At 41.8% G+C, this 26584-nt stretch overlaps 1 protein-coding gene, 1 long non-coding RNA gene and 1 other non-coding gene across 9 annotated transcripts in view; 1 reads left to right on the forward strand and 2 right to left on the reverse strand.

Moving 5' to 3' along the window:
- The window catches only part of LOC145505120 (uncharacterized), a 71554-nt gene extending 57684 nt beyond the window's left edge, over positions 1–13870 (forward strand). The window contains exon 3 of the long non-coding RNA XR_014052864.1: positions 12836–13870. This is a non-coding gene — a long non-coding RNA (uncharacterized LOC145505120). The remainder of the gene's footprint in view (positions 1–12835) is intronic.
- The window catches only part of SMYD3 (SET and MYND domain containing 3), a 714859-nt gene that overhangs the window by 17327 nt on the left and 670948 nt on the right, over positions 1–26584 (reverse strand). For all 7 annotated transcript variants that reach the window (XM_081486882.1, XM_081486881.1, XM_081486880.1 and 4 more), the window contains one exon: positions 4465–4573. In XM_081486882.1, coding sequence (XP_081343008.1) covers positions 4465–4573 — 109 coding nt within the window. The remainder of the gene's footprint in view (positions 1–4464; positions 4574–26584) is intronic.
- LOC145508025 (U6 spliceosomal RNA) lies at positions 15276–15382 on the reverse strand. The gene has a single exon (XR_014055295.1). It is a non-coding gene; the product is annotated as a U6 spliceosomal RNA (small nuclear RNA).

The raw sequence follows: 26584 nt of genomic DNA on the forward strand, positions 1-26584 counted from the left end.
GCAAAAAGATGGATGTATGTGGGCCATCCCTCTTTGTGACACTGTGATATATAATAAGAAATATATACTTGGTCTTCCTCCCTGTTTCTGGTACTGAGCTCCTAAAACCCTTGGAATTTCTTAAGTGATGAAAATGATCAGGGTGTCTCTTGTTATTTTAATAAGATGACTTTTAGAAGCACCTAAATGTGGGGGCTGGTTGCTAGAATAACCATGTGATTAGAAGGTTGGAACTTTCAGTCCAACCCCTGATCTCTGAGGGAAGAGGAGCTGGAGGTTGAATCAGTCACCAGTGACCAATGATTTAATCAATCATGAGTCTGTAATGAAGTCTTCATAAAAACCCTCAAGGACAGAATTTAAAAGCTTCTAGGTTGGTGAACACATGGAGAATTGAGGAAAGTGGTACACTCGGAAGGGGCCTGGCACCTCCATGCCTTTTCCCAGTGCCTTGCCCTGTATGCATCTCTTCCATCTGGCTGCTCTTGATGTACAGCCTTGTATAATAAATGGGTGATCTAGTAAGTAAAATGTTTCTTGCAGTCCTATGAGCTGCTCTGGCAAACTAATCAAGGCCATGGTGGGATCCTTGGAACCCTCAAGCTGTAGCCAGTCAGTCTGAAGCCTATGTGACAACCTGGGCTTGTGACTGGCATCTGAAGTGGAAGAGGATCTTGTGGGCTGTGGAATCTAATGCCACCTCCAGGTAGATAGTGTCAGAGTTGAGTTGACTTGTAGGACATCCAGCTGGTGTCGGAGAGATGTTTGTTGATGGGGGAAAACCCCTACTGCATGCTGGAATTGGGTGAGCAGAATCTTACTCTGCTAGTAAATGGCCAGCACAGATCCATACGTGTTAGATTAAATTGGACAAACTAGACCTGGCTCTGCCTCAGTGGGACTCTAAGCCTTAGCTCCTTCAGTTTTCAAATGGCCATGAAAATGCCTGGCCCACTGGCCATCATGAGAACCAGAGCATTCATGTACACATGAGCATTATTAATACTTTCTAGTCCCATTAAACATAAAGGGTTAATTTGATTATCTGTTAAATACCTACTTGAAGGTGACCCTTGGTTGGGTACATCATACACTTGGAAAATTTCCTTCACAATGTTTCTGTGGGAGAACATTCATATGGTAGATCCTCAATAAACATTTTCTACCCAGTTGATTTGACTGACTGACCACCATTCACCAGAGCAGAAAAGGAAAGTTCTTCTGAGACTGCAGGAACCTTCCAGTGTTCTTCTGTCAGTCTGGGTAAAGATGTCAGACCAGGTGAATGAACTAGGAAGTGATGAGTGCCTTTAGGAATCCTAGGATTCTTCCTGTTGATGTCACTTAGAGATCAGGAAAAGACAACAGGGCTGGTATTCAACAAAAACCAGCATAAGGGAATATCACTTTTAAATATCCCTTTGTTTTTATCACTGAGTTGCTAGGTTGTGTCTGCAGTGAACTGCAGCATGACCGGCTTCCCTGTTCTTCACTGTCTTCCTGAGTTTGCCCAAACTTATGTCCACTGAGTCAGTGATGCCATTCAACCATCTCATCCTCTGTTGCCCTCTTTTCCTCCTGCCCTCAATCTTTCCCAGCATCATGGTCTTTTCCAGTGAGTCTGCTCTTCCCATCAGGTGGCCAAAGGATTGGAGTTTCAGCTTTAGCATCTGTCCTTCCAATGAATATTCAGGACTGATTTCCTTTAGGATTGACTGGTTTCATCTCCTTGCTGTCCAAGGGACCCTCAAGAGTCTTCTCCAGCATCACAATTTGAAAGCATCAATTCTTAGGCACTCAGCCTTCTTTATGATCTTAACTCTCACATCCATACATAACTACTGGAAAAACCATAGTTTGACTATACAGACAGACGTTTGTTGGCAAAGTTATATCTTTGCTTTTTAATATGTTGTCTAGGTTTGTCATAACTTTTCTTCCAAAGAGCAAGTGTCTTAATTTCGCAGCTGCAGTTACCATCTGCAGTGATTTTGGAGCCCAAGAAAATAAAGTCTGTCACTGTTTCCATTTTTTCTCCATCTATTTGCCATGAAGTGATGGGACCAAATGCCATAATGTTAGTTTTTTGAATGTTGAGATTTAAACCAGCTTTTTTCACTCTCCTCTTTCACCTTCATCAAGAGCTCTTTAGTTCCTCTTCGATTTCTGCCATTAGGGTGGTGTTATCTGCATATCTGAGGTTATTGATGTTTCTCCCGGCAATCTTGATTCCAGCTTGTGATTTATCCAGCCCACCATTTCACATGATGTACTCTGCACAGAAGTTAAACCAACAGGGTGACAATATACAGCCTTGTCATACTCCTTTCCCAATTTTGGAACAGTCCATTGTTCATATTCTAACAGTTCTAACTGTTGCTTCTTGTTCTGCATACAGCTTTCTTAGGAGGCAGGTAAGGTGGTCTGGTATTCCCATCTATTTTTTAAGAATTTTCCACAGTTTGTAGTGATCCACACAGTCAAAGGCTTTGGTATAGTCAATGAAGCAGAAGTAGATGTTTGGGGGGAATTTTCTTGCTTTTTCTATGATCCAACAGATGTTGACAATTTGTGATCTCTGGTTCCTCTGCCTTTTCTAAATCCAACTTGAACATCTGGAAGTTCTCGGTTCATATACTGTTGAAGCCTAGCTTGGAGAATTTTGAGTGTTACCTTGATAGTGTGTGAAATGAGTGCAATTGTGTTGTAGTTTGAACATTCTTTGGCATTGCCCTTCTTTGGGATTGGAATGAAAACTGACGTTTTCCAGTCCTGTGGCCACTGCTTAGTTTTCCAAATTTGCTGGCATATTGAGTGCAGCACTTTCACAGCAGCATCTTTTAGGATTTGAAACAGCTCAGCTGGATCAATCATCTCCACTACCTTTGTTCATAGTAGTGCTTCCTAAGGCCCGCTTGACTTCACACTTCAGGATGTCTGGCTCTAGGTGAATGATCACACCATCATGGTTATCTGTCATTAAGATCGTTTTTGTATAGATCTTCTGTGTATTCTTGCCACCTCTTCTTAATATCTTCTGCTTCTGTTAGGTCCTTGTCATTTCTTTCCTTTATTGTGCCTGTCTTTGCATGAAATATTCCCATGGTGTCTCTAACTTTCTTGATGAGATCTCTAGTCTTTCCCTCTATTTCTTTGGATTGTTTACTTAACAAGGCTTTCTCCTTGCTATTCTCTGGAACTCTGGATTCAGTTGGGTATCTTTCCTTTTCTCCTTTGTCTTTCTCAGCTATTTGTAAGGCCAGCGGCAGGATAACATGATGGCATGGAAAGTATCCCCTAGGCATTTGTTAGTTTTCTCATCTAAATGTGGACGACCAGCCCCTAGACACTCCCTGAGAGATCTCATTTCAGGGCCTGAGTCTCTCCACTCTTCTGCAGACAGGGCATCGTGGCCCAGAGGACCTCAAGAAGGTGCTGGGTGCTGCCCCTGAAACCCCACACAACAGTTCTCCATATAAGCCACCAGTCTAGTGCCTGGGCCAGAGGAGCACATGAGCTCTGCTTTTGGAAGCTCTGCCAGAGTGGAGAGGTCAAGACAGCATAGAGCCCTGGGCCTTAGTGGCAGTGGAGGTGCCTTGAGAGGGTGAGCACAGGTGTCATCCTTTACATCACATCCCAACATGAACCCAGTTCTCCCACTTGATCGCTTTGCACTTATTGCGAGGATTGTACTGACCTCTCCCTTCTTCCAACAGTGAATACTTCCTGAGTCCCAGGTACTTTGCTTGATGCTGAGCAGGTTTCAAAACAGCTGCAGAGACCTTGCAGTCTCCTGAGGGGAGGGGCACCAGGTATTTGTGCTGCTGTGCCGTGAGGGCTCAGCTGACCGAGTGAGCAGACTGCAGAAGGTCAGGGAGAAAACAACATTCCAGCTGGGCTTTAAAGGGTCAATAGAGCTATGCCAGGCCCAGGGGGTTGGAGAAAGGGCATTTAAAGTGGAGGAAACAGCTTTGAAAGGACCTAAGTGTGAGCATGCCTTGGGCAGTGGTGAGTGTACACTGTCTGTAATGTGTGGAGGTGGGAAGGGATGCTGGAGGGGAGGAGTCTGTGAAGGTGGTCCCCAGACAGGTGGTCAAGGGTCTGCAGATACAGACTCTGTTCTGTGGGCCGAGGGCGAGGAGGCATGGAGACAGATGGGTACAGGGGTGTCTGAGGTCAGTTCGCACCAGTTAGTAAGAGTTCATTGTTACATTTTCTGAGTTTTATGAACTGGTTGATTTGACATTAGTAGTTTAAAATTAGCGATGGTGGGCATGTTCATACCATAGAAATTGGCAAACATCACAAGGATTTTTTTTTTAACATTTATGGGCATGTGTTTGTGCACAAATACGTGTGTGTATTAATGCATGTGTCTGCACACTGGTGTAGAGTTGACAGAAATCACAAGGAAGGGGCCTATCAACAGGCGGAAAGAACTGCATGCAATTTTGGCACACTCACCAGCCTCAGATTCTTCATCGCTTGGGGAAACATGCCTTGGTGTAACTGTAGTTTGCCAACTTTCATTATCTGCACACCTCTGACGGGATGGTTTCCTGGGTAAAAAATCCTGGAAGAAAACAAATGGCAAGCAGTGTGAGTAGCTCTCACCCATGCAGTCAGCGTTTCATCAGGAGAATACAAAAGTGGGAGCGAACACTGGCTATGAATGTCAACGAGCCACTAGCAGAATCAGATTTGCAGCCTGAGAACGCGATGCTGAGGGAGGAAGCTCACTGCTGGTCTCCTGCTCCCCAGAATGCCTTCTGCATTAGGGGAAAGTGATAGGACTGGAATGCCTCTCTACTAAACACTAAGAGAAGCTCCAGCACCCAGGAAGCCTTGGACCAGAAGCTGGCCTCTCAGTATATTGTTAAGTAAATCAGTGATACGCCCACAACTCTCCTTTTAACCACAAAGTCCTCTGAGTCTCAGCTGCAGAGTCTATCATTCATCACAGTCTGCCTTTCTTACTGGCCCTGTGTATTCATTCTATCATCACTAGACTCCAGAGCTTTGGATTCAGACACCCCATATGTGTTGGCCACCATGTCCTGCATGTAAGAACTCCACACATATTTGACCTCTTTCACACACAGCGGAATAGAACAGAGTGTTGCAGTGTACTCAAGAATGATAACCCAGGACTATGTTTCAGACCCACTGTTATTTCACCTTGACTCAGTACTCTTGCCTGGAAAATCCCATGGACGGAGGAGCCGGGTAGGCTACAGCCCATGGGGTCGCTAAGAGTCGGACACGACTGAGCGACTTCACTTTCACTTTTGCCTTTCATGCACTGGAGAAGGAAATGGCAACCCACTCCAGTATTCTTGCCTGGAGAATCCCAGGGACGGCAGAGCCTGGTGGGCTGCCGTATATGGGGTCGCACAGAGTCGGACACGACTGAAGCGACTTAGCAGCAGCAGCAAGAAGTTACTATATTAGATTCAACAAAATGTAAACAGTTCGACCTCTTCTTCCTCCTATATCATCTATCCTGAGAGTCCCCTGGGCTTCTGCTGTATGAGTAAGATCAATCCTAGGGCCGGAGGAGATAGTACACTGTATATATGTGATCTTTTCTCTCAAGGCTCATAATCCCATTAGACACAAGATAGACATTCATACAACAGTTTAAAAATATCACAGGATAGAGCATGACTTAATACACAGCAATGGTCAGTTCAAGTGTGTGGAATGAACTGAGAAAATGACACAGGGGTTACGAAGAGGAGAGTTATGATGATTGGTGGGATCAGGGAAGGTTTCCCGGGAGGAGGGGAACAGGAGGACTTTAACGGGGCTCCCCGGGATCTGGGAAGGCTTGTCTTGGTCGAGGGGGAATGGAAATGCATCCTTGCTGTTGAGTGGCTTGAGTGAAGGTGCACTCCAGATGCTGCCTGTCCAGAGACCACAGGTACTTGCCTGTAGGCCTCCAAAAGGTAATCCTAAGTCATGACTTATATGGGGCTTGCCATGTGCCAAGCACTGTTCTGCTTTTCATTTATGAACATGTCATAGAACCCACATTTAGGCTCTACTGTGAGATGGATTTATCAAGAGACACATATGTTCTCCAATTAGTATACTATCTGCACACTATTCCCTAGCCCTGAATCTCAACTCTTGCCCACATGAAATGTGATACAGAAACTTTGCTCACTCAGGCTCTTAAAGAAGTGGAAAGCAGTACCCAAGAGAGGGAGGTATTTAAATTAATAGAATGTTGGCTATGTTTCTTTTAAAGAGCTAAAAAGGGAGGGGACGGGAGGAAACAAAGGTGACACCTGGGTCCTGGCTTTTCCTTCATCTACTGAGCCTGCCAAGAGATCAGTCACATCACCTCTCCCCCTTACAAAACGGACATCATTATCTACTTGTGTGGAAAAGATTTTAAGATCCGCAGACAAAAGGCTTAAGTATAGGACGCCATTGCCCTGTACTTAATTGCCTTGGACACTTTCCTTGAAAAGCACACCTGGATTTGGAACTTTATTTTATTGCTATGAATGTGACATAATTAAATTTAAAGGCCAAAAAGTAATTTCATACTAATAATCATTCCATTAAGTGGATGTCTGTCATGTCAGTTAGCAGAAGCAAAGACAATCTTGGGTTCTATGGTGGCAGAGAAAGTGGTGCATATAATTACTCCATGACAGGTACCTGCTCTGCTTGCTTAAAGATATTAAAAAAACGAAGTGGAGTTTAATCAGGAGAGGAAGTGTCTGGGAGGGGGACTTCCACATAAATATTTACGGAGCAACCTTGCAGCTCTGGCAGGGGTGCTGTGCATGTGCCTGGGTTGTTTCTGGAGGCCTCCCAGCTGACATATGGAATAAGCATCATGATTACTTGCCGGAATAGCACCCCCAAGGAAAACAGGTGAAGCTCACTCCTGCTGGGAGAAGTTTTCTACCCAGGGCACGGCTTTCATCAGCTTTCCGCATGTGACAGTGATGAGGAGGGAGGAGGCCTGCAAGAGGTCTTCAATCACAGGACCGCCAGGAATCAAGGCCAGGCTGAGGGCCTGAACCAGAGAAGGAATGAAGGATCCCCAAGGGCTAAAACAGGAGTTTGAAGGGGAAGGTGAGACTCTAGAGGCAGAGAGACCTGAGGCAGGATTGTGGTAATGAGAACAGAAGGAGCTGATGTAAAAGATGTTCTACAGCTGATTGGATAGGACCTGGAGACCTGCTGAGGTCTGGCAGTCAGAGTTGACCCCAAGATTCAGAAATCGAAATGCCACACAAACACAAGCAGACTGTATAATAACAAAATTTTCATTCCACCAGGCATTCTGCTTGTTTGGTGTTATGAATTTTCTTTTCATGGGTATAGTGCTAGCAAGCATGTGGTCCAGGATGCTGGGCCCAGAAAGGAAAAAGTGTCCTTGGTGTTTCTGTGGTGAAGAAGTGTATAGGAAGGAAGGTGTTTGAACAAGCAAGAGAGAAGCAGCAGCACATGCTAGTTTAACTGAGACCCGTAAGCACCAAGATCTTGCTGCCATCTTCTCCCAGAAGGCTTCGGGTCAGGGAGCTGGAATGTCTCAAATTAAAAGGGGATAGAGAAACACACACCCGAGTGCAGGACCTATGTTGCTGGTCTTGCTGGAGTTTTCCCACATGATGCAATTACCAGTCACATTTCTTCACTACAGGTAGCAGTTCTAACATTTGTATGGCAGGAAAAACCACTTATTGTTAGGACTCTTTTTTTAGAACTGATATAAAATGCATTCCTGAATTTAAAACAAGAGCTTAACTATATAAACTGTATTTTAGCATAACCAAATAGCTATAATGTATTAGTATGAATTTTAGCTGATAAATGTGAAATCTAATTCTAATACTTGAATTAGAAAAATCAGCATTTTGCAACTCTTGAAGAAATAACTAATCCATGAAAAATGTATCACTAGATGAAACCAGTAGATCAAAGAATGATGGAAAATTTTACAGTGTGTAAGGTTGTTGCCATCTGAACCCAGTCATCAATCTTAGCATCACTAACATGGGACAGCCAGACATTACCTGCTGTCTGAGCTGACACAGTAAGATTTTGTACCACCTATAAAGGATCCTTGACAAAAAAAAAAGAAATTTAATCAAGTCCATAAAGTTAAATTCCGTTTCACAGGAAAAACTATTGGTAGAGGAAGAATTAAAAGCAACCAGCTAACTTCAAAATATGGGAAGTTTTACAGAACCATTGTCAACCAGGATCTTCTGCAGGTCCATGGCATGAAAAGAAAAAGATGGCAGAGGAGGAGAAGACTCTAGATTAAAAGAGACTTAAGAGATACAACAGTCAAAGGTAATTTGTAGACCTTTTTCATTTTAACTCAAAATAACTATAAAAAGACATTTCTGAGTCAGTCTAGGAAATTTGAACATGAAATGGCATTGTAAGAAAATGTCCACATTTTTCAGAGATACCAACTGAAATATGCATGGATAAAATGATGTAATGACTGTGATTTGATTCAAATATCTTCAGCATAGTTTCTCCTTCCAGCAATGATGGGTTAGTTTTTTTCCAGACCAAACTCCATGCTAACAAGAAACGTTAGACAAAATATTTATAAAACTGTTTGAAGGTGTCAAAGAATGGCTGAGGGACCAGAGTCTGAATGAATCAAATGGCAGAAAGAATAGAATCTCAAGTAGGTGGTCCTTTGTGCTACTTTTCCCTTGGTTGATTTCAAAGGAGAGGCAGCTAGGCTAAAGAGCTGAGCAGAAGTTTTGGCAGTCTCAAAGGTATGGAGACACAGAATTTGGAGTTCAGGGCTCAGCAAAGAAGAGAAGGAGCACTAATAAACATCCCTGACTTTTATTTGTGACCCAGCGCCCCCCTCAAAGGGCCACAATCCAGGAATAGTGGTGGACTAGCTTTACTTGTAATATGATGCATTTTTGTTGTTAAAAAAAAAAAAAAAAGATCCTAACACTGGGAAACAAAACCAAAGAAAAAAAAGAATGTGCAGCAGAGAGAAGCCTGGTGGGGCCGGGAGAGGTTGGGAAGACACTGGTTGAGTAGCCAGAAGCTGCCTCCTTAAAGAAAGGCTTATAATGTAGGTAGACTTAAATTTCCAATTTTGAAACTAAAAGTTTGAGTTTTAGCTTTCTTTTTTCAAAATGTACAGAGAAGACATTGCCCATACTTGTAACTTTCAACTAGGTGTGTTTAATTAGTTTAATTTAACCCTGGACCTGTGCACAAATTTCCTCATCCCCTTGCCAGACCTGCTTAGGTGCTGCCTGGTCCACTGGCAGCGTAGCTAACAGCGGGGAGATAACCATGGGCAAGCCAGCATGACCGAATTATACTGTGACTATAATTTAGTCATTAAGACCTTGGGAAAAAATAGCAATGAGATTTTCATTAGAAAAGTTCCACTTGTCCTATATAAGGTCTATTTATTCACTTACATGGGCAACAAAAGACACCACTGAAGTTCTAGATGTGTACTCTAAATCCCCTAACTATCTGAATACACAGATCTCATATCACTCTGAGATCAGTTCCCAAGAAGAAGCCCTTGAGGAGAAATCTTGTTTTCATAAATTAGATTTTAATTTATTTGAGCCTGTTAATTCAGATTTATGAAAATTGTTCTGATGCTGTTTTATTGGTAATATGGCAAGTTTAGTAGCCATATTGATTATCTCACTGAAAAAAATGTAAGGTGGTAGATAAAATATTTTTTAAAGTAATGATGTGCTGGCAAGATAGTAAAGAACCATCAGGCCAAAATCTAAATGAAGAGGTACCCTTGACAAGTAAGGAGAATGGTGAAACTACTGCTACACTGGTGTGCTGTAACCTCTGGCTTCATCTGCTTTTGGGAGCTTGTGGGGCAGAAGTGTGAAGGAGTCTAATAGGGAAGCCTCCCCTTTTGCCAATCATGGGAGATAGATTACATGCAAAAGAGATGGAGTAAGGCTGACAGTGGAAGCCTGTAGAATGATACTTTCAGTGCGCCTAGGAAAAGTGATTCCTAGACTAGTATTCTGTATCTTCAAAAACATCTTTCTCAAGAATCAAGATGGATAGGTGAAAGGTATACTTCTGGAGGTGATGAAAATGTTCTAGAATTGACTGTAGGAATGGTGGCATATCTTTAAACATAATTAAAAAAAAAAAACTGAACTGTACCTTTAAATGGGTTGGGTAAGTTATATGGTGAGGTGAGTGAATTGATTACAACTTAACAGAACTTTAACAAAAAGAATGAGACATTAGCACCCCACAAATGAAATAGGTATAAATCTATAACGGAATATATAGAAGATCTATATAAGAAAAACTGGAAAACCCTGACGAACAAAATCAGAATAAGAGGAAAGATATTCCATGTTCACTAATAGGGAGAGTCAGTATTGTCAAAATGTCAGTTCTTCCCATTTTGATCTATAGATTCAGTGCAATCCCAAACAAAATTCTAGCAACTTATTTTGTGGATGTCAGCAAACCCATTCTAAAGTTTATATGGAGAGGCAAAAGATTCCAATAGCTAGCACAATACTGAAACAGAACTAAGTTGGAGGACTGACACTACCCAAATTCAAGACTTACTATAAAAGCTACAGTAATCAAGACAGTGCGGTACTGTATTTGTGAAAGAAAAGACAAAATACTGGGTTGGTCAGTGAACTTTTTGACCAACCCAATAGATCAATGGAACAGAATAGAGAGCTCAGAAAGACCCACATAAACACAGTCAACTGATCTTTGACCAAAAAGCAAAGGCAATACAATGGAGCAAAGACAGTATTCTTTTTTACCCCTTCAAGAAATGATTGCAGAACAACTGGCGATCCATATGCAAAAAAAAAAAAAAAAACCAAAAACAAGACACAGATCTTAACACCTATCACAAAAAAGAACTCAAAACCAATCTTGATTTGGTGGTGCCTTTTAGTTACAACATCAAAGGCACGATGAAGATGAAAGTGAAGTCTCTCAGTCGTGTCTGACTCTTTGTGACCCCATGGACTGTAGCCTACCAGGCTCCTCCATCCATAGGATTTTCCAGGCAAGAGGGCTGGAGTGGGTTGCCATTCCCTTCTCCAGGGGATCTTCCTGACCCAGGGATTGAACCTGGGTCTCCCGCATTGTAGGCAGATGCTTTTAACGTCTGAGCCACCAGGGAAGTCAAAGAAATAATTGATAAGCTGGACTTCATTAAAATAAAAAGCTTCTGCTATGTAAAAGACAATGTCAAGAGAATGGGAAGATAAACCACAGACTGGAAGAAAATATTTTCAAAAGACACTTCTGATAAAGGCTTGTTATCCTAAACATACCAAGTACTCTGAAAACCCAATAATAAGCAAAAACTCCATTTAAAAAAATGGGTCAAAAACCTGAACAGACATCTTACCCAAGAGGATACACAGATGGCAGTTAATGATTATGAAAATGTGCTCCATATTATATGTCATCAAGGAAATGCAAACTAAACTAACAATGACATATCAGTATACATCTGTTAGAACAGCCAAAACCCAGAACACTGACAACACTAAGGGCTGGTGAGGAGGTAGAACGGCAGCTTTCATTCATCACTAGTGGGAATGCAAAATGGTATAGCCACTTTGGAAGAGTTTGGCAGTTTCTTTCAAAACTACACATGCTAATCAGACTAAACCACAGTATCCAGGAATTGTGCTCCTTGGTATTTACCCAAAGGAGTTGAAACCAAAAACCTACACGTGGACATTTATAGCAGCTTTGTTCACGATTGCCCAAAGTTGGAAGCAACAGAAGTGTCCTTCAGTAGGTGAATGGATAAATAAACTATGTTATTGATACATCCAGATAATGGAATATTATCCAGTGCTAAAAAGAAATGACCTATCAAACTATGAAAAGATATGGAGGAACGAACTTTAAGTGTATAAACTGAGAAGCCAATCTGAAAGGGCTACATTCCAACTGTATGACATTCTGGAAAAGGCAAAACTATGGAGACAATAAAAAGATCAGTGGTTCCCAGGAGTTCAGAAGTGAAGGAGGGATGAATAGGCAGAGTACCCACCGAGTTTTTTTCGGGGCAGTGAAATACTCTATATACCACCATAATGATGGAAAAATGTCATACACATTTTACATATATATACATTTGTCCAAACATAAAATGTACAACACCAAGAGTGAACCCCAATGTAAACTATGGACTTTGGGTGGCTGTGATGTGTCATTGTAGGTTTTTCAGTTGTCGTAAGCATCCCACTTTGATGGGGAATGTTGATAATGGGGGATACATGTGTGGGATAGGGAGTATATGGAAAATCTCACTCCATTCCAATCAGTTTTGCTGTGAACCTAAAACTTTAAGGTGTAATTTTTTAAAAAAGGAATGAGGTTGAAATGAAGTCATTTTGGACAAAGAAAAACTGAATTTGTCACCTCAGATCTTAGCTAGAGGAATTTCTAAATCTATATACTTCTGGTAGAAGGGAAATAAGTGAAGATGGGACATTAGAGGTTCAAGAAGGACTGAAGAATAAAAAGAATGCTTATATGGGCAAGTCTACAAATACTGACAAACAAAACAATTTTAGGAGGTTAAAAATACAGTAAAAATAAAAAATAAATAAGTAAATCATATATGTCAGTAGGAAAGAAAGCAGGATTCAAGTACTCTAAAATCCTTCTATGTCCAGAAAGAACTTGGATATATATCTTTAAATAGTTCATCCATAATTTATATACCCTTTGATATATTTGATATATCAAATATTATATTTAATGATATGTATTTAATTTAATAAATATTTAATAGTCTTAAATAACTGAATTAATGTTCTGTTTTAATTTCTAGGTACAAAACCATTGTGTAAAGAGCAATTAGATTAATTATAACTGGCATCTGGTCGATTGCCTGGAGAATCTCATGGACAGAAAAGCCTGGCAGGCTATACAGTCCATGGGGTCACTAGAGTCGGACACAACTTAGCAACTAAACCACCACCACTGCCCATCACTTCATGGCAAATAGATGGAGAAGCAATGCAAACAGTGGCAAATTTTATTTTCTTGGGTCCAAAATCACTGCGGACTGTGACTACAGCCGTGAAATTGAAAGACACTTGCTTCTTGGAAAAAAGGCTATGACAAACCTAGACAGCATACTAAAAAGCAGAGACATCACTTTGCTGACAAAGGTGCATATAGTCAAAGCTATGGTTTTTTCAGTAGTCATGTACATATATGAGACTTGGACCATAAAGAAGGCTGAGTGCTGAAGAATTGATGCTTTTGACTTGGGGTGCTGGAGAAGACACTTGAGAGTCTCTTGGATGGCAAGGAGACCAAACTAGTCAATCCTAAAGGAAATCATACAAGGACTGAATATTCATTGCAAGGATTGATGCTGAAGCTCCAAAGCTTTGGCCACCTGATGGGAAGAGCCAACTCATTGGAAAAGACCGTGATGCTGGGAAAGATTGAAGATAAAAAGAGAAGGGGCAGCACAGGATGAGGTGGTTGGATGGCATCACTGACTCAATAGACACGAGTCTGAGCAAACTCCAGGAGATAGTGAAGGACAGGGAGGCCTGGCATGCTGCAGACCACGGGGTCACAAAGAGTTGGACACAGCTGCTGAACAACAATAACAATGAATTTAATTATCTCAGAAGGTTGAGTACTAAATGAAGAAGGGAACATTGTGGTTTTTAAAAAGTACATACACACCTTTCCTTTGTTTTGAAGGAAAAAATTAGATTTATAAAAATTAACAACTAATAAAAAGTTGCACAATCTACTTTTACATAGAAGATGAAATACAGCTTGCCATCAGTAAGGTTAACCAAGTTGTGTGTCTGTATCTGTAATACAGTGTGTCAATATCCAACAACAGAGTGTCGTTGATGTATATTCCAGAAGTGACAGGTGGTTTTACTGAAATCAGCTCATACAGATGGCAGGCACTCTTTAAGAGAGCCCTGAGCTCTTGAAGACGTCTTAGGCTCCCAGAGCACAGGTTTTGGGAGGAACTGGAATGTGTGCCAAGAAGCAGAAATGTTCTCTTTTTCAGTGATTTCCAAGAGAAAATATAGCCTGTTGGAGCAGAGCAGATGGCACTGCTAAGATGTAGAATCTACGAGACAGTGAGTTAATAGCAGGGGTCAGCAAACTATAGCCCGAAGGCCATATCCCACCTGCAGCATGTTTTTGTAAATGGTTTTATTGGCATACATCCACACTTATTCATTTATATATTGTCTATGGCTACTTTCAGGCTAACTCAATAGGATTGAGTAGGTGACTGGGCTGTATGACTTGCAAAGTCTAAATATTTACTGCCTGGCCCTTTACAGAAAGTTTGCAGATAGCTGGTTTATATAGTAAAGGAGTTTCTAGTAAAGGAGTTTCTAGAAGAGGCTGGAGAGAGGCTCTCATGCAAAGAAACTCTCTACAACAGATGACTATGAATATGTATTAGATATGTGACTATAGAGTTGTCTCTGTCACTAATAATAATGATAATGATAGCAAATACAGTTAAGAGTCCTTGCTTCATATCAGGCACTGTTGAAGCACTTTTATTCTAAAATAACCTTATGCAAGTAAAATTGGTAAAGGTGATGGGATCCGAGAGTCTCCTCTGCAAAAAGAGAGTATGAAGCTGAACAAAATTGCCAAAAGCTATCACTTCAGAGCACGATAAATTGACCAAAGGCAAAAAACAGATTGAAAAGTATTTATTCTCAAAACAACAACAACAACAAAAATAGCTAGAACTTAGAGTAAGAAAAGCAAAAGTCTATAACCTGGTTGCCTGGATGAGCCACAGAATGACTGAGACAAACTCTCCATGTCACCTGGGTACCTGAGAAACTGGTCATCCACAAGAAAATCTGGAGATAACTTGGGAGGTTGAGAACTGGCTACAACTTTGAACGCAACCTTCCCACACATGGCAGAAGGTGGAAGGAAGCCTTATAGGTTCAACGTGTTCAAGCAACACTTCTGCCCGTGTCCTTGGCTGGTCACTAAGCTGTGCAACCCATAAATGCAGAAGCTGAGTTCAGAACCCAGCAACTGCTTCCTGAGTCTGTTTTATTTTTTTAAAATAAATTTATTTATTTTAGTTGGGGGCTAATTACTTTACAATATTGTAGTGGTTTTTGCCATACATTGACATGAATCAGCCATGGGTTTACATGTGTTCCCCATCCTGAACCCCCCTCCCTCCCCATCCCATCCCTCTGGGTCATCGCATTGCCCCAGCCCTGAGCATTTGTTTCATGCATCGAAAAAATATGGAATGCTTCACGAATTTGCGTGTCATCCTTGTGCAGGGGCCATGCTAATTTTCTCTGTATCGTTCCAATTTTAGTATATGTGCTGCCGAAGCGAGTACCTGAGTCTGTTTTCTTTTCAGTCTGCATCTCTGCCTCACTAAATCTCCCCAATCTAAGTTTTGCCTTAGATTAGCTCTGTGCACTTTGTTAACCTCTCATAGTACACCTAAAATATCTCCAGTTAATTTCAATAGCCCCTAGTACACAAATCTGATACCACTGAGTACAAGCGTGCCAGCAGCCTGACATTACCTCTTGCCACCAGGTGCCTACAGGTGAAACCAAATTCATCACTTTACTGGAAAAAAAAAACAAATCACAAACTGTTGAAAAAATGTGAAACCAGTGAATCTGCCAACATGGTTCACACAGAGAACTGGGTATCCAGCATCCAAAGAAATAGCAGGATACTGTTGCTACCAGCTGTGTTTCCATTTAAGATGCCATTTGTGGAAAATATTTATCATAGTCTTCCGTTTTCTCTGTGCAAAATGAAAGAAAATTGAGAAATGCCAAATTACATTGTTTTAAAAAATCCTGCCATAGAGCATCTTCACTCTTACAAGCTATTCTCTGAAGACATTATTGATGTTCTACCAGGTTGATGGAGTAATATAATTTGCTAGCAGGAAGAAAGGCTGGCAAAGAGAACTGTGTTCATTAGAGCAATATCTTTACAATGACTTATTCCATTTTCGTTATTTTTCAAGATCACATATATCACAGGGCAGAACAGTTGGCTTGCTATGCCCTGGATATTTCAGTATTTTTATAGTTGGAAGTAGATTTTTTAACACTTCTGCAAATTACATCTATTCTTGCTAGAAAGGGCTCTTTACACTGCTGAGGAAGAGAACTCTCTGAACACCTATGTGGCTTCTGTTTACAGGCAGCTTCCCAGGTTTCGTTAGTGGTAAATAACCTGCCTGCCAGTGCAGGAGACCGAGTCATGGGTTTAGTCCCTGGGTTGGGAAGATCCCCTGGAGGAGGGCATGGCAACCCACTCCAGTATTCTTGCCTGGAGAATCCCGTGGACAGAGGAATCTGGGGTCGCAAAGAGTCAGAGATGACTGAAGCGATTTAGCACACATGCATCATCAGTTTAGACTCAGTAAGTTCCTGTGGGGCGGTCTTTTCCATAAGCAGTTCATCAAGCCCATCAAGCTGGGGCTGGACCAGCTCTAGAACTGACATCAAAGTTTTGAAGTAAGTGCCATTTGTCTTCACTCGTTTCATTATCTCCTCCTTTTTAAAACTCTTCCCTTCAGGTTGGAGGACTCACCAGTGGCTTTGTCAGTGATGCCTCACATAAGCTGCCTTCCCCACTTCTCAAGAAAGAACACTCTCCACCCAAACAAAACTCCCAATCTTCCTTTAGAATAGTCTGATGTCATCAAGGTGTTATAAAATGCAATCCTATTAAATTATATTTGTTAATGATTGATAATTTCAGAGAGGTGTTTGCATTCTGAAGGAGAAATTTTCATTAACCCCCCAAAATTTCTAATGGATAAAATTCAGAACAATGTAACCAGGTGATGCATTTTCGTTAGTGAGAAGGGAAAGTATTTGGGGGCACAAGTACCTCTCAGGAATTTTTTTAAAAACTCTGGTGAGTTGAGGTTCACAAGTGTGGTAGTTGACCTCTAACCGAGGTACAGCCAAGGTGAGCAGTGTGCTGGTTGTACCCTCAGCCTTGCTACTGAAATGTCCATTAGCTTGCTTAGTCCTGTGAGGTCATGTAAGATGCCAGGAAGGGCCTCAAAATGCCTGACCAGACTCCACAACAGTGACTAGAAAGAGAGGACCCTTTAGGCCTTTCTTCTACTTTTTAAACTGTTGGGATTTGAAAGACTTGTTACTATGAGGTCTGTCATCTGCCTTCCTCTCCTTCTACCGATCTCTCATGGCATTTGGCTGGCCAGATGATATTCTTGGCACATGCTTCACTTACAGTTGTTAGAATGAATAATAGACTGTTCAGAATTAGAAGGAATCAGAGATCATCTACTTCAGCCCCTTCAATTTAAACATAGTGTAAAACCCAGCAAAGTTGCTCAGAGTCCAATAACTTGTGCTAAGCCATGTAGCATTAGGATGACACCACCCTAAACAGCAGAAAGCGAAGAAGAACTAAAGAGCCTCTTGATGATGAAGTTGAAAGAGGAAGGTGAAAAACCTGGCTTAAAACTCAACATTCAAAAAACTAAGATGGGCATCCTGTCCCATCACTTTATGGCAAATAGATGGGGAAAAAATGGAAACAGTGATGGACTTTATTTTCTTGGGCTCCAAAATCACTGTGGACGGTGACTGCAGCCATGAAATTAAAAGATGCTTGCTCCTTGGAAGGAAAACTGTGACAAACCTAGACAGCATATTAAAAAGTAGAGACATCACTTTGCTGGCAAAGGTCCATATAGTCAAAGCTATGGTTCTTCCAGTAGTCATGTATGGATGTGAAGAGTTAGACCATAAAGAAGGCTGTGCACTGAAGAATTGATGCTTTCAAACTGTCATATTGGAGAAGACTCTTGAGAATCCCTTGGACAGCAAGGAGATCAAACCAGTCAATCCTAAAAGGAAATCAACCCTGAATATTCATTGGAAGGACTTATGCTGATGCTGAGGCTCCAGTACTTTGGCCATCTGATGTGAAGAGTGGATTCATTGGAAAAGACCCTGATGTTGGAAAAGATTGAGGGCAGTAGGAGAAGCGGGTGACAGAGGATGAAATGGTTGGATGGCATCATTGACTCAATGGACATGAGTTTGAGCAAACTCCAGGAGATAGTGAAAGGGAGTCAGAAAAAGTCAGACATGACTGAGCAACTGAGTGACAACAACGTGGCATGATAATCTGCCATCCATCAGGGACCTTTTAGGGAAGCCTGGCATGCTGCAGTCCATGGGGTTGCAAAGAGTCGGACACGACTGAGCAACTGAACTAAACTGAGAGATATTTTCATAAGCAGTTCCCAAATGTCACCATCACCGTTCAGCTATAAATGGAAAGCTGTTGCACAGAGGGAGTGAGGGCATTGCAAACCAAACACAGAGCAAGAATGGCACCAGAACCCAATGATATTTAGCATAGACCTGGGATTATTAGTAGTTTGCAACTTTGCAATATATGGGCAAGGAAGGATTCCAATACAAAAATAAATTTTACCACGCACCTATGGACACCTTATCTTCGACAAAGGAGGCAAGAATATACAATGGAGAAAAGACAATCTCTTTAACAAGTAGTGCTGGGAAAACTGGTCAACCACTTGTAAAAGAATGAAACTAGAACACTTCCTAACACCATACACAAAAATAAACTCAAAATGGATTAAAGATCTAAACGTAAGACCAGAAACTATAAAACTCCTTGAGGAAAACATAGGCAAAACACTCTCCGACATAAATCACAGCAGGATCCTCTATGACCCACCTCCCAGAATGTTGGAAATAAGGGCAAAAATAAACAAATGGGACCTAATTAAAATTAAAAGCTTTTGCACAACAAAGGAAACTATAAGCAAGGTGAAAAGACAGCTTTCAGAATGGGAGAAAATAATAGCAAATGAAGCAACAGACAAACAATTAATCTCAAAAATATACAAGCAACTCCTGCAGCTCAATTCCAGAAAAATAAACGACCCAATCAAAAAATGGGCCAAAGAACTAAACAGACATTTCTCCAAAGAAGACGTACAGATGGCTAACAAACACATGAAAAGATGCTCAACATCACTCATTATTAGAGAAATGCAAATCAAAACCACAATGAGGTACCATTTCACACCAGTCAGAACGGCTGCTATCCAAAAGTCTACAAGCAGTAAATGCTGGAGAGGGTGTGGAGAAAAGGGAACCCTCTTACACTGCTGGTGGGAATGCAAACTAGTACAGCCACTATGGAGGACAGTGTGGAGATTCCTTAAAAAACTGGGAATAGAACTGCCATATGACCCAGCAATCTCACTGCTGGGCATACCCACTGAGGAAACCAGAATTGAAAGAGACGCGTGTACCCCAATGTTCATCACAGCACTGTTTACAATAGCCAGGACATGGAAGCAACCTAGATGTGCATCAGCAGACAAATGGATAAGGAAGCTGTGGTACATATACACAATGGAATATTACTCAGCCATTAAAAAAAATACATTTGAATCAGTTCTATTGAGATGGATGAAACTGGAGCCCATTATACAGAGTGAAGTAAGCCAGAAAGAAAAACACCAATACAGTATACTAATGCATATATATGGAATTTGAAAAATGGCAATGATAACCCTATATGCGAGACAGAATGACAGACACAAATGCATAGAACAGTCTTATGGACTCTGAGGGAGAAGGTGAGAATGGGACGTTCTGGGAGAATAGCATCGAAACATGTATATTATCATATGTGAAACAGAACACCATTCCATGTTTGATGCATGAGACAAATGCTCAGGGCTGGGGCAATGGGATGACCCAGAGGGATCGGATGGGGAGGGAGGTGGGAGGGGGTCCAAGAGGGGGAACACATGTAAACCCATGGCTGATTCATGTCAATGTATGGCAAAAACTACTACAATATTGTAAAGTAATTAGCCCCCAACTAAAATAAATAAATTTATTTTAAAAAATAAATAAATAAATAAATAAATAAATTTTAGACCAATGAAAGAACTCAACAAAGTCAACATTTGACTACTGAATTCAATGAACAGAGAACATGTGACTAACAAACAGGGAATGACCCCAAATCTTTGATTGAAAGCCCAAATCCTTTAATGGCTGTTGAATATTATTTACATTTGAATAGAATTGTGTGGCCTGTGTTTTGGAAATTTTCTTCAAAAACTTAAATACTGGTGCCAGACAGGTAAGGTCTAAAGTAAAAAGACTTTCATAAGCTTCCCATTGTACCTATTTCTACCATTTTCCAATTTTATTCAACACTAATAGCTGATTTCTCTTAGCCTCTCTCAAAATGTTGCTGGTGCAAGGACTATATCAATTGGCTAATGGATTTCCCTGCTCAGGCATTTGAACTTTCTAGCTGAAAAGCAAAACTCCTCACATATTCTTGATCAAAGAAAAATCCCCATCACTGGTATGACATACACCCTGGGAGAGAAACCAGGAGAACCCATTTATCTGATCAGTCATTTGTTAATTCATTTACTTATTCATTCATTTACTATTTACTGAGGACCCATTATATGCCAGGCATTATGGAGATATGGCTTCCCTGGTGGCTCAGATGGTAAAGCGTTTGCCTGCAATGTGGGAGACCCAGGTTCAATCCCTTGGTTGGGAAGATCCTCTGGAGAAGGAAATGGCAACCCACTCCAGTACCCTTGTCTGGAAACTCCCATGGATGGAGGAGCCTGGTATGCTACTGTCCATGGAGTTGCAAAGAGCTGGACATGACTGAGCGACTTCACTTTTCTTTTTCCTTTTCACAGAGATAAAGAGGAAATAAGGCAGATAATGGTTCTGGTTCTGGAAGGGGAACACATGTACACACATGGCGGATTCATGTCAATGTATGGCAAAACCAATACAATATTGTAAAGTAAAAAAAAAAAAGGCAGATAATGGTTCTTCTCTTCATGATGCTTACATCACTGGGGATGGGCCAGACATGGTGAAGTATCGACAAGTCTGGTGAGTACCAGGTAAGCTTCTGTAGGGGTCTGTAGCAGGGGCTTCCCTGGTGGCTTAGTGATCAAGAAGCCGCCTGCCAATGTAGAAGATGTGGGTTTGATCCCTGGGTCTGGAACATCCCCTGAAGAAGGAAACGGCAACCCACTCCAGTATTCTTGCCTGGAGAATACCATGGACAGAGGAGCCTGGCAGGCTACCGTCCATGGGGTCGCAAAAGAGTTGGACACAACTGAGCGACTAAACAACAACAAATAGCAGGAGACCTACTCTAAACTTGAAGGTCAGGAAAAACCTTCTGAGAACAGGAAACAGTGGGGGCTGATCGATGAGTCAAAATTAGACTGATGAATATTCTGGGCAGAAGAAATGGTAAGTACAAAGGTCACTGGGCACAAGCCACCACTTGTATTAAAAAAACTGATGAAAAATCAGTGTTCTGAGTATGGAATGCAGGTAACACAGATCATATTGATTTGCAGCGAAAAAGAGAGAGCACACTACAGTACCTGCTGGATTAGCTTAGTCAACCCCAGTGGCTCGTGAGGCCACATGAGCCTGCCCTCACCCACCCACTCATGTGTCTGGTCCAAGCCAGGGAGAATGTCTACAGTCAGTACAGCAAAGCTCTGACAAGGCAGGACCCTGAGGCTCCAGAGCAACAGTACCTTTCACACCCAGCTACAAACCAGGCCAGCACCCAATAAATGTAAAGACTTTAAAAAGAGAGGGAGGCACAAGCACAATTAAAGACAGAGTGGCAGCCAAATTTTTGAAGCAGGAATTGCCACAGACAAGCCATGATGGGCAGTGAATGTGCTTACCATGTGATACTCGGGTACCACTGCTTGAATCATTTGCATTGAAACAGAGAGCTTTAAGAAAAAACATCTGAGCATCTTTATGGATCAACCAAAAATTGAAACTTAGTAACAGAGCCGAATTTGAATCCAAGACTCTATGACTCTCTGTTCCGTTTAACCATCAGACCTCATTAGTTTCCACTATGGAATAAAGAATTTTTTGCCTAAATCACTGTATGTGTGTACTGCATTCCTACTAAGTTGCTTCAGTCATGTCTGACTCTTTGCGACCCTATGGACTGTAGCCCGCCAGGCTTCTCTGACCATGGGATTCTCCAGGCAAGAATACTGGAGTGGATTGCCATGCCCTCCTCCAGGGGATCTTCTCCAGCCAGGGATAGAACCCATGGCTCTTATGGCTCCTGCATTGGTAGGCAGGTTCTTTACCACTGGTACCACCTGCTGCTGCTACTGCTGCTAAGTCACTTCAGTCGTGTCCAACTCTATGCGACCCCATAGATGGCAGCCCACCAGGCTCTGCTGTCCCTGGGATTCTCCAGGCAAGAATACTGGAGTGGGCTGCCATTTCCTTCTCCAGTGCACAAACAGGAAAAGTGAAAGTGAAGTCGCTCAGTCATGTCTGACTCTTAGCGACCCCATGGACTGTAGCCTACCAGGCTCCTCTGTCCATGGGATTTTCCAGGCAAGAGTACTGGAGTGGGGTGCCATTGCCTACCACCTAGGAAGCCCCAATTCACTGTATAAAGTGAAAGTGAAAGTGAAGTCTCTCAGTCGTGTCTGACTCTTAGCGACCCCATGGACTGTAGCCTACCAGGCTCCTCCGTCCATGGGATTTTCCAGGCAATAGTACGGGAGTGGGTTGCCATTTCCCATTCACTGTATATTCCTGAGCAAATCTTATTTTTCAGTTGAAAAAGGAGTGCATCTACCTCAGAAGCCCAGGAAATAGAAAGACGGGTGATACAGATGAATCCATTCTGTAATTACAGACATATATTTGGTGTTTGTCATTAAGAAAAGATGCACAGGAGACAGGAAGAAAGGAGGCGGCTTCAGTGAGCTACTCAGCTCAGCTCTGTCTCTTTAGAGAGCTGTGTCATTACAAAGCGATATCCCTATCAGACAAGCAATTCCTTCTCAGCATCTAAGAATTCAGTCATTTCCTCAGACTGGCTTTTTTTTGGCTCATTCCCAAGGGACCTCTTTATGAAACTGTTTTGGGCATTTTGCAGGGAATGAAATCAGCTGGGAAAAAGACAACTTATTATTTCACCTAGGCGAAGAGGTCTGGCAAGCACAGCAAGAGCCTTTCCAGATCCCTCTTGGGCACCAAAGTACTTCTTGCAGAACTAGTTAATGCAGGGGATCAGTTTATCCCACTAACTCCGTGACTCTGCAAGATGGCATATGGAAACGGCAGGAGTCCCAGCGCGGGGCACTGTGACACGTGTCTCTGTCACTAACCAAGGTTTATGTGCTCACAGTCTGTGTTTTTCTTGAATAGGGATATGGAGCAGGGTTCAGCCAGATGGATTATCATTTTCTATAGTTAATGAGTTTATCTGTCTCTTAGGAAAGAAATGGAGAGAGAGAAGTGTTGAGGGGAGGGAGGGAAACAATGTGTCCATACTCATATGAGCATCGGTGGACATTTGCCCTATAGAAATTCAATTCATTAAACAAATTCTCGTCTTTTTAGCCTCTAGCCAGGTTGCATCTGATACCCAGAAGGTCACATGTGTTTGGAAGCCACTGAAGAAGTGATACTGAGCAGCTTCTGCAGGTCAGGCAGGCTCCTCCCCTCCCCCCACACTCCCCTCTTGCTTCTCTCTCCAGAATCACTGCCTGACTCCCTTTCCTCTGAGCTGCTTCCTCCTCCCATCAGTAGCTCTCTTCTCATTTTTTCTGATTAGCTTTCATTGTCAGGCCCAATGACACAGAACCACCTGATTAGATTTATGAAAGCATTCTAATCTGAAACAAGTCTATGTGTCTGTGTTAGTGGCACATGTAAATTTCTTCCCCAAAAGGCTGCTCTGAGGAATTCTGTTCATGTCACTGTTCTTGGCTTTTTCTCAAATATGGATCAAAGACTGCTGTGTGCCTGGGGGCTTTACATCCCTCCCTCCACTCTACCCCCACTTTCCTCATCCCCCACCCCCACCCTGCAGCTTCCTTCAGTCCTGGAATATTTACTGAGTACCGAGAATTAGTCAAGCATGCCTCTAGGCGCTGGGTACTGTTCTACAAAAGCATTACTTCAGTTAATCCTTACAGTAATGTGAGTTTAACATTATTATTCCCATTCTATATGAGAAAACTGTATCTCATAGAAGTTAAATAATTATCCCAAATCACATAACTGGTATAGTGCAAAACTGGTCTATCTCTACCAGTTAATCTTTTTACAGTGCTATAAGCTATTAGGCCCCTTCATGGATCACAGCCTGTTGTGGTGAAAGAGCTTTGACACTGTGAACCATGCCATGCAGGGCCACCCAAGATGGACGAGTCATAGTGGAGATTCTGACAAAATGTACTCCACTGGAGGAGGGAATGGCAAACTACTATAGTATTCTTGCCATGAGAACCCCATGAACAGTACAAAAAGGCAAAAAGATAAGATCCGAAAGATGAGTACCCCAGGTCAGAAGGTGTCCAACATGCTACTGGGGAAGATCAAAGGGCAATTATTAACAGCTCTAGAAAGAATGAAGCTGCTGGGGCAAATCAGAAACGATGCCCAGTTGTGGATGTGTCTGGTGGTGAAAATAATTTCTAGTACTGTAAAGAACAATATTGCATAGGAATCTGTGGTGTTAGGTCCATGAATCAAGATAAATTGGATGTGGTCAAGCAGGAGATGGTGAGAGTGAACATCAACATCTTAGGAATCAGTGAATTAAAATGGATGGAATGGGTGAATTTAATTCAGGTGACCATTATATCTACTACTATGGGCAAGAATCCCTTAGAAGAAATGTGAGTAGCCCTCAGAGTCGATGAAAGACTCCAAAATGCAGTACTTGGTTGCAATCTCAAAAACAACAGAACGGACTCCATTTGTTTCCAAGGCAAAACAGTCAACATCACAGTAATCCAAGTCTATGCCCCAGCCACTCATGCCAAAGAAGCTGAAGTTGACCATTCTAGGACTAACACCAAAAAAAGATGTCCTTTTCATCATAGGGGATTGGAATGCAAAAGTAGGAAAGCAAGAGCTACCTGGAGTAACAGGCAAGTTTGGACTTGGAGTACAAAATGAAGCAAGGCAAAGGCTAAAGGGATTTTGTCAGGAGGATACACTGGTCATAGCAAAACATCCTTTTCCAACAACACAAGAGAAAACTCTATACATGGACATCACCAAATGGTCAATACTGATATCAGATTGCTTATATTCTTTGCACTCAAAGATGGAGAAGCTTTATACAGTCAGCAAAAATAAGACCTAGAGTTGATTGTGACTCATATCATCAGCTCCTTACTGCAAAATTTAGGCTTAAATTCAGGAAAGTAGGGAAAACCACTAGGCCATTCAGGTATGACTTGAATCAAATCCCTTATGATTATACAGTGGAGGTGATGAATAGATTCAAGAGATTAGATATGATAGAGAATGTGCCTGAAGAAATATGGACAGAGGTTTGTAACACTGTACAGGAGGCAGTGAGAAAAACCATCCCAAAGGAAAAAAAAAATGCAATAAGGCAAAATGGTTGTCTGAGGAGGCTTTACAAATAGCTGAGGAAAGAAGAGAAGTGAAAAGCAAGGGAGAAAGGGAAAGATATACCCAACTGCATGCAGAGTTTCAAGGAATATCACGGAGAGATAAGAAAGTTTTCTTAAGTGAACAGTGCAAAGAGAGGAAAACAATAGCATGAGAAAGATGAGATCTCTTCAAGAAAATTATAGAGATACCAAGGGAACATCTGATTTCATGAAGAATGGGCACAAAGCAGGACAGAAATGGCATGGACCTAACAGAGGCACAAGAGATTAAGAAGAGGTGGTAAGAATACATAGAATAACTATACAAAAAAGATCTTAATGATTGGGATAACCATGATGGTGTGGTCACTCACCTAGAGCCAGACATCCTGGAGTGTGAAGTCAACTGGGATTTAGGAAGTATTACTACCAACAAAGCTAATGGAAGTGATGAAATTCAAGTTATTTAAAATCCTAAAAAAATGATGCTGTTAAAGTGCTGCACTCAATATGGCAGCAAATTTGGAAAACTCAGCAGTGGCCACAGGATTGGAAAATGTCAGTTTTAATTTCAATCCCAAAGAAGGACAATACCGAAGAATGTTCAGACTACCAGACAATTGCCCTCATTTCCCATGCTAGAAGGATTATGTTCAAAATCCTTCAAGCTATCTTAAGCAGTACATGTACCAAGAAATTCTAGATGTACAGTCTGGGTTTGTCATTGACTTTACTAAAGCCTTTGACTGTGTGGATCACAACAAATTGGAAAATTCTTAAAGATACGGGAATACCAGACCACCTTACCTGTTTCCTGAGAAACCTGTATGCAGGTCAAGAAACAAGAGTTAGAACCAGGCATGGAACAACTACTGGTTCAAAACTGGGAAAGGAGTATATCAAGGCTGTATATTGTCACCCTGCTCATTTTACTAATACACAGAGTTCAGTTCAGTTCAGTTGCTCAGTCGTGTCCGACTCTTTGCGACCCCATGAATTGCAGCACGCCAGGCCTCTCTGTCCATCGCCAACTCCCGGAGTCTACCCAAACCCATGTCCATCGAGTCGGTGATG

The sequence above is a fragment of the Giraffa tippelskirchi genome, chromosome 5, assembly GCF_054371585.1.
Source record: "Giraffa tippelskirchi isolate mGirTip1 chromosome 5, T2T-mGirTip1v1.2.pri, whole genome shotgun sequence".
NCBI classification, from domain to species: Eukaryota; Metazoa; Chordata; class Mammalia; order Artiodactyla; family Giraffidae; genus Giraffa; species Giraffa tippelskirchi.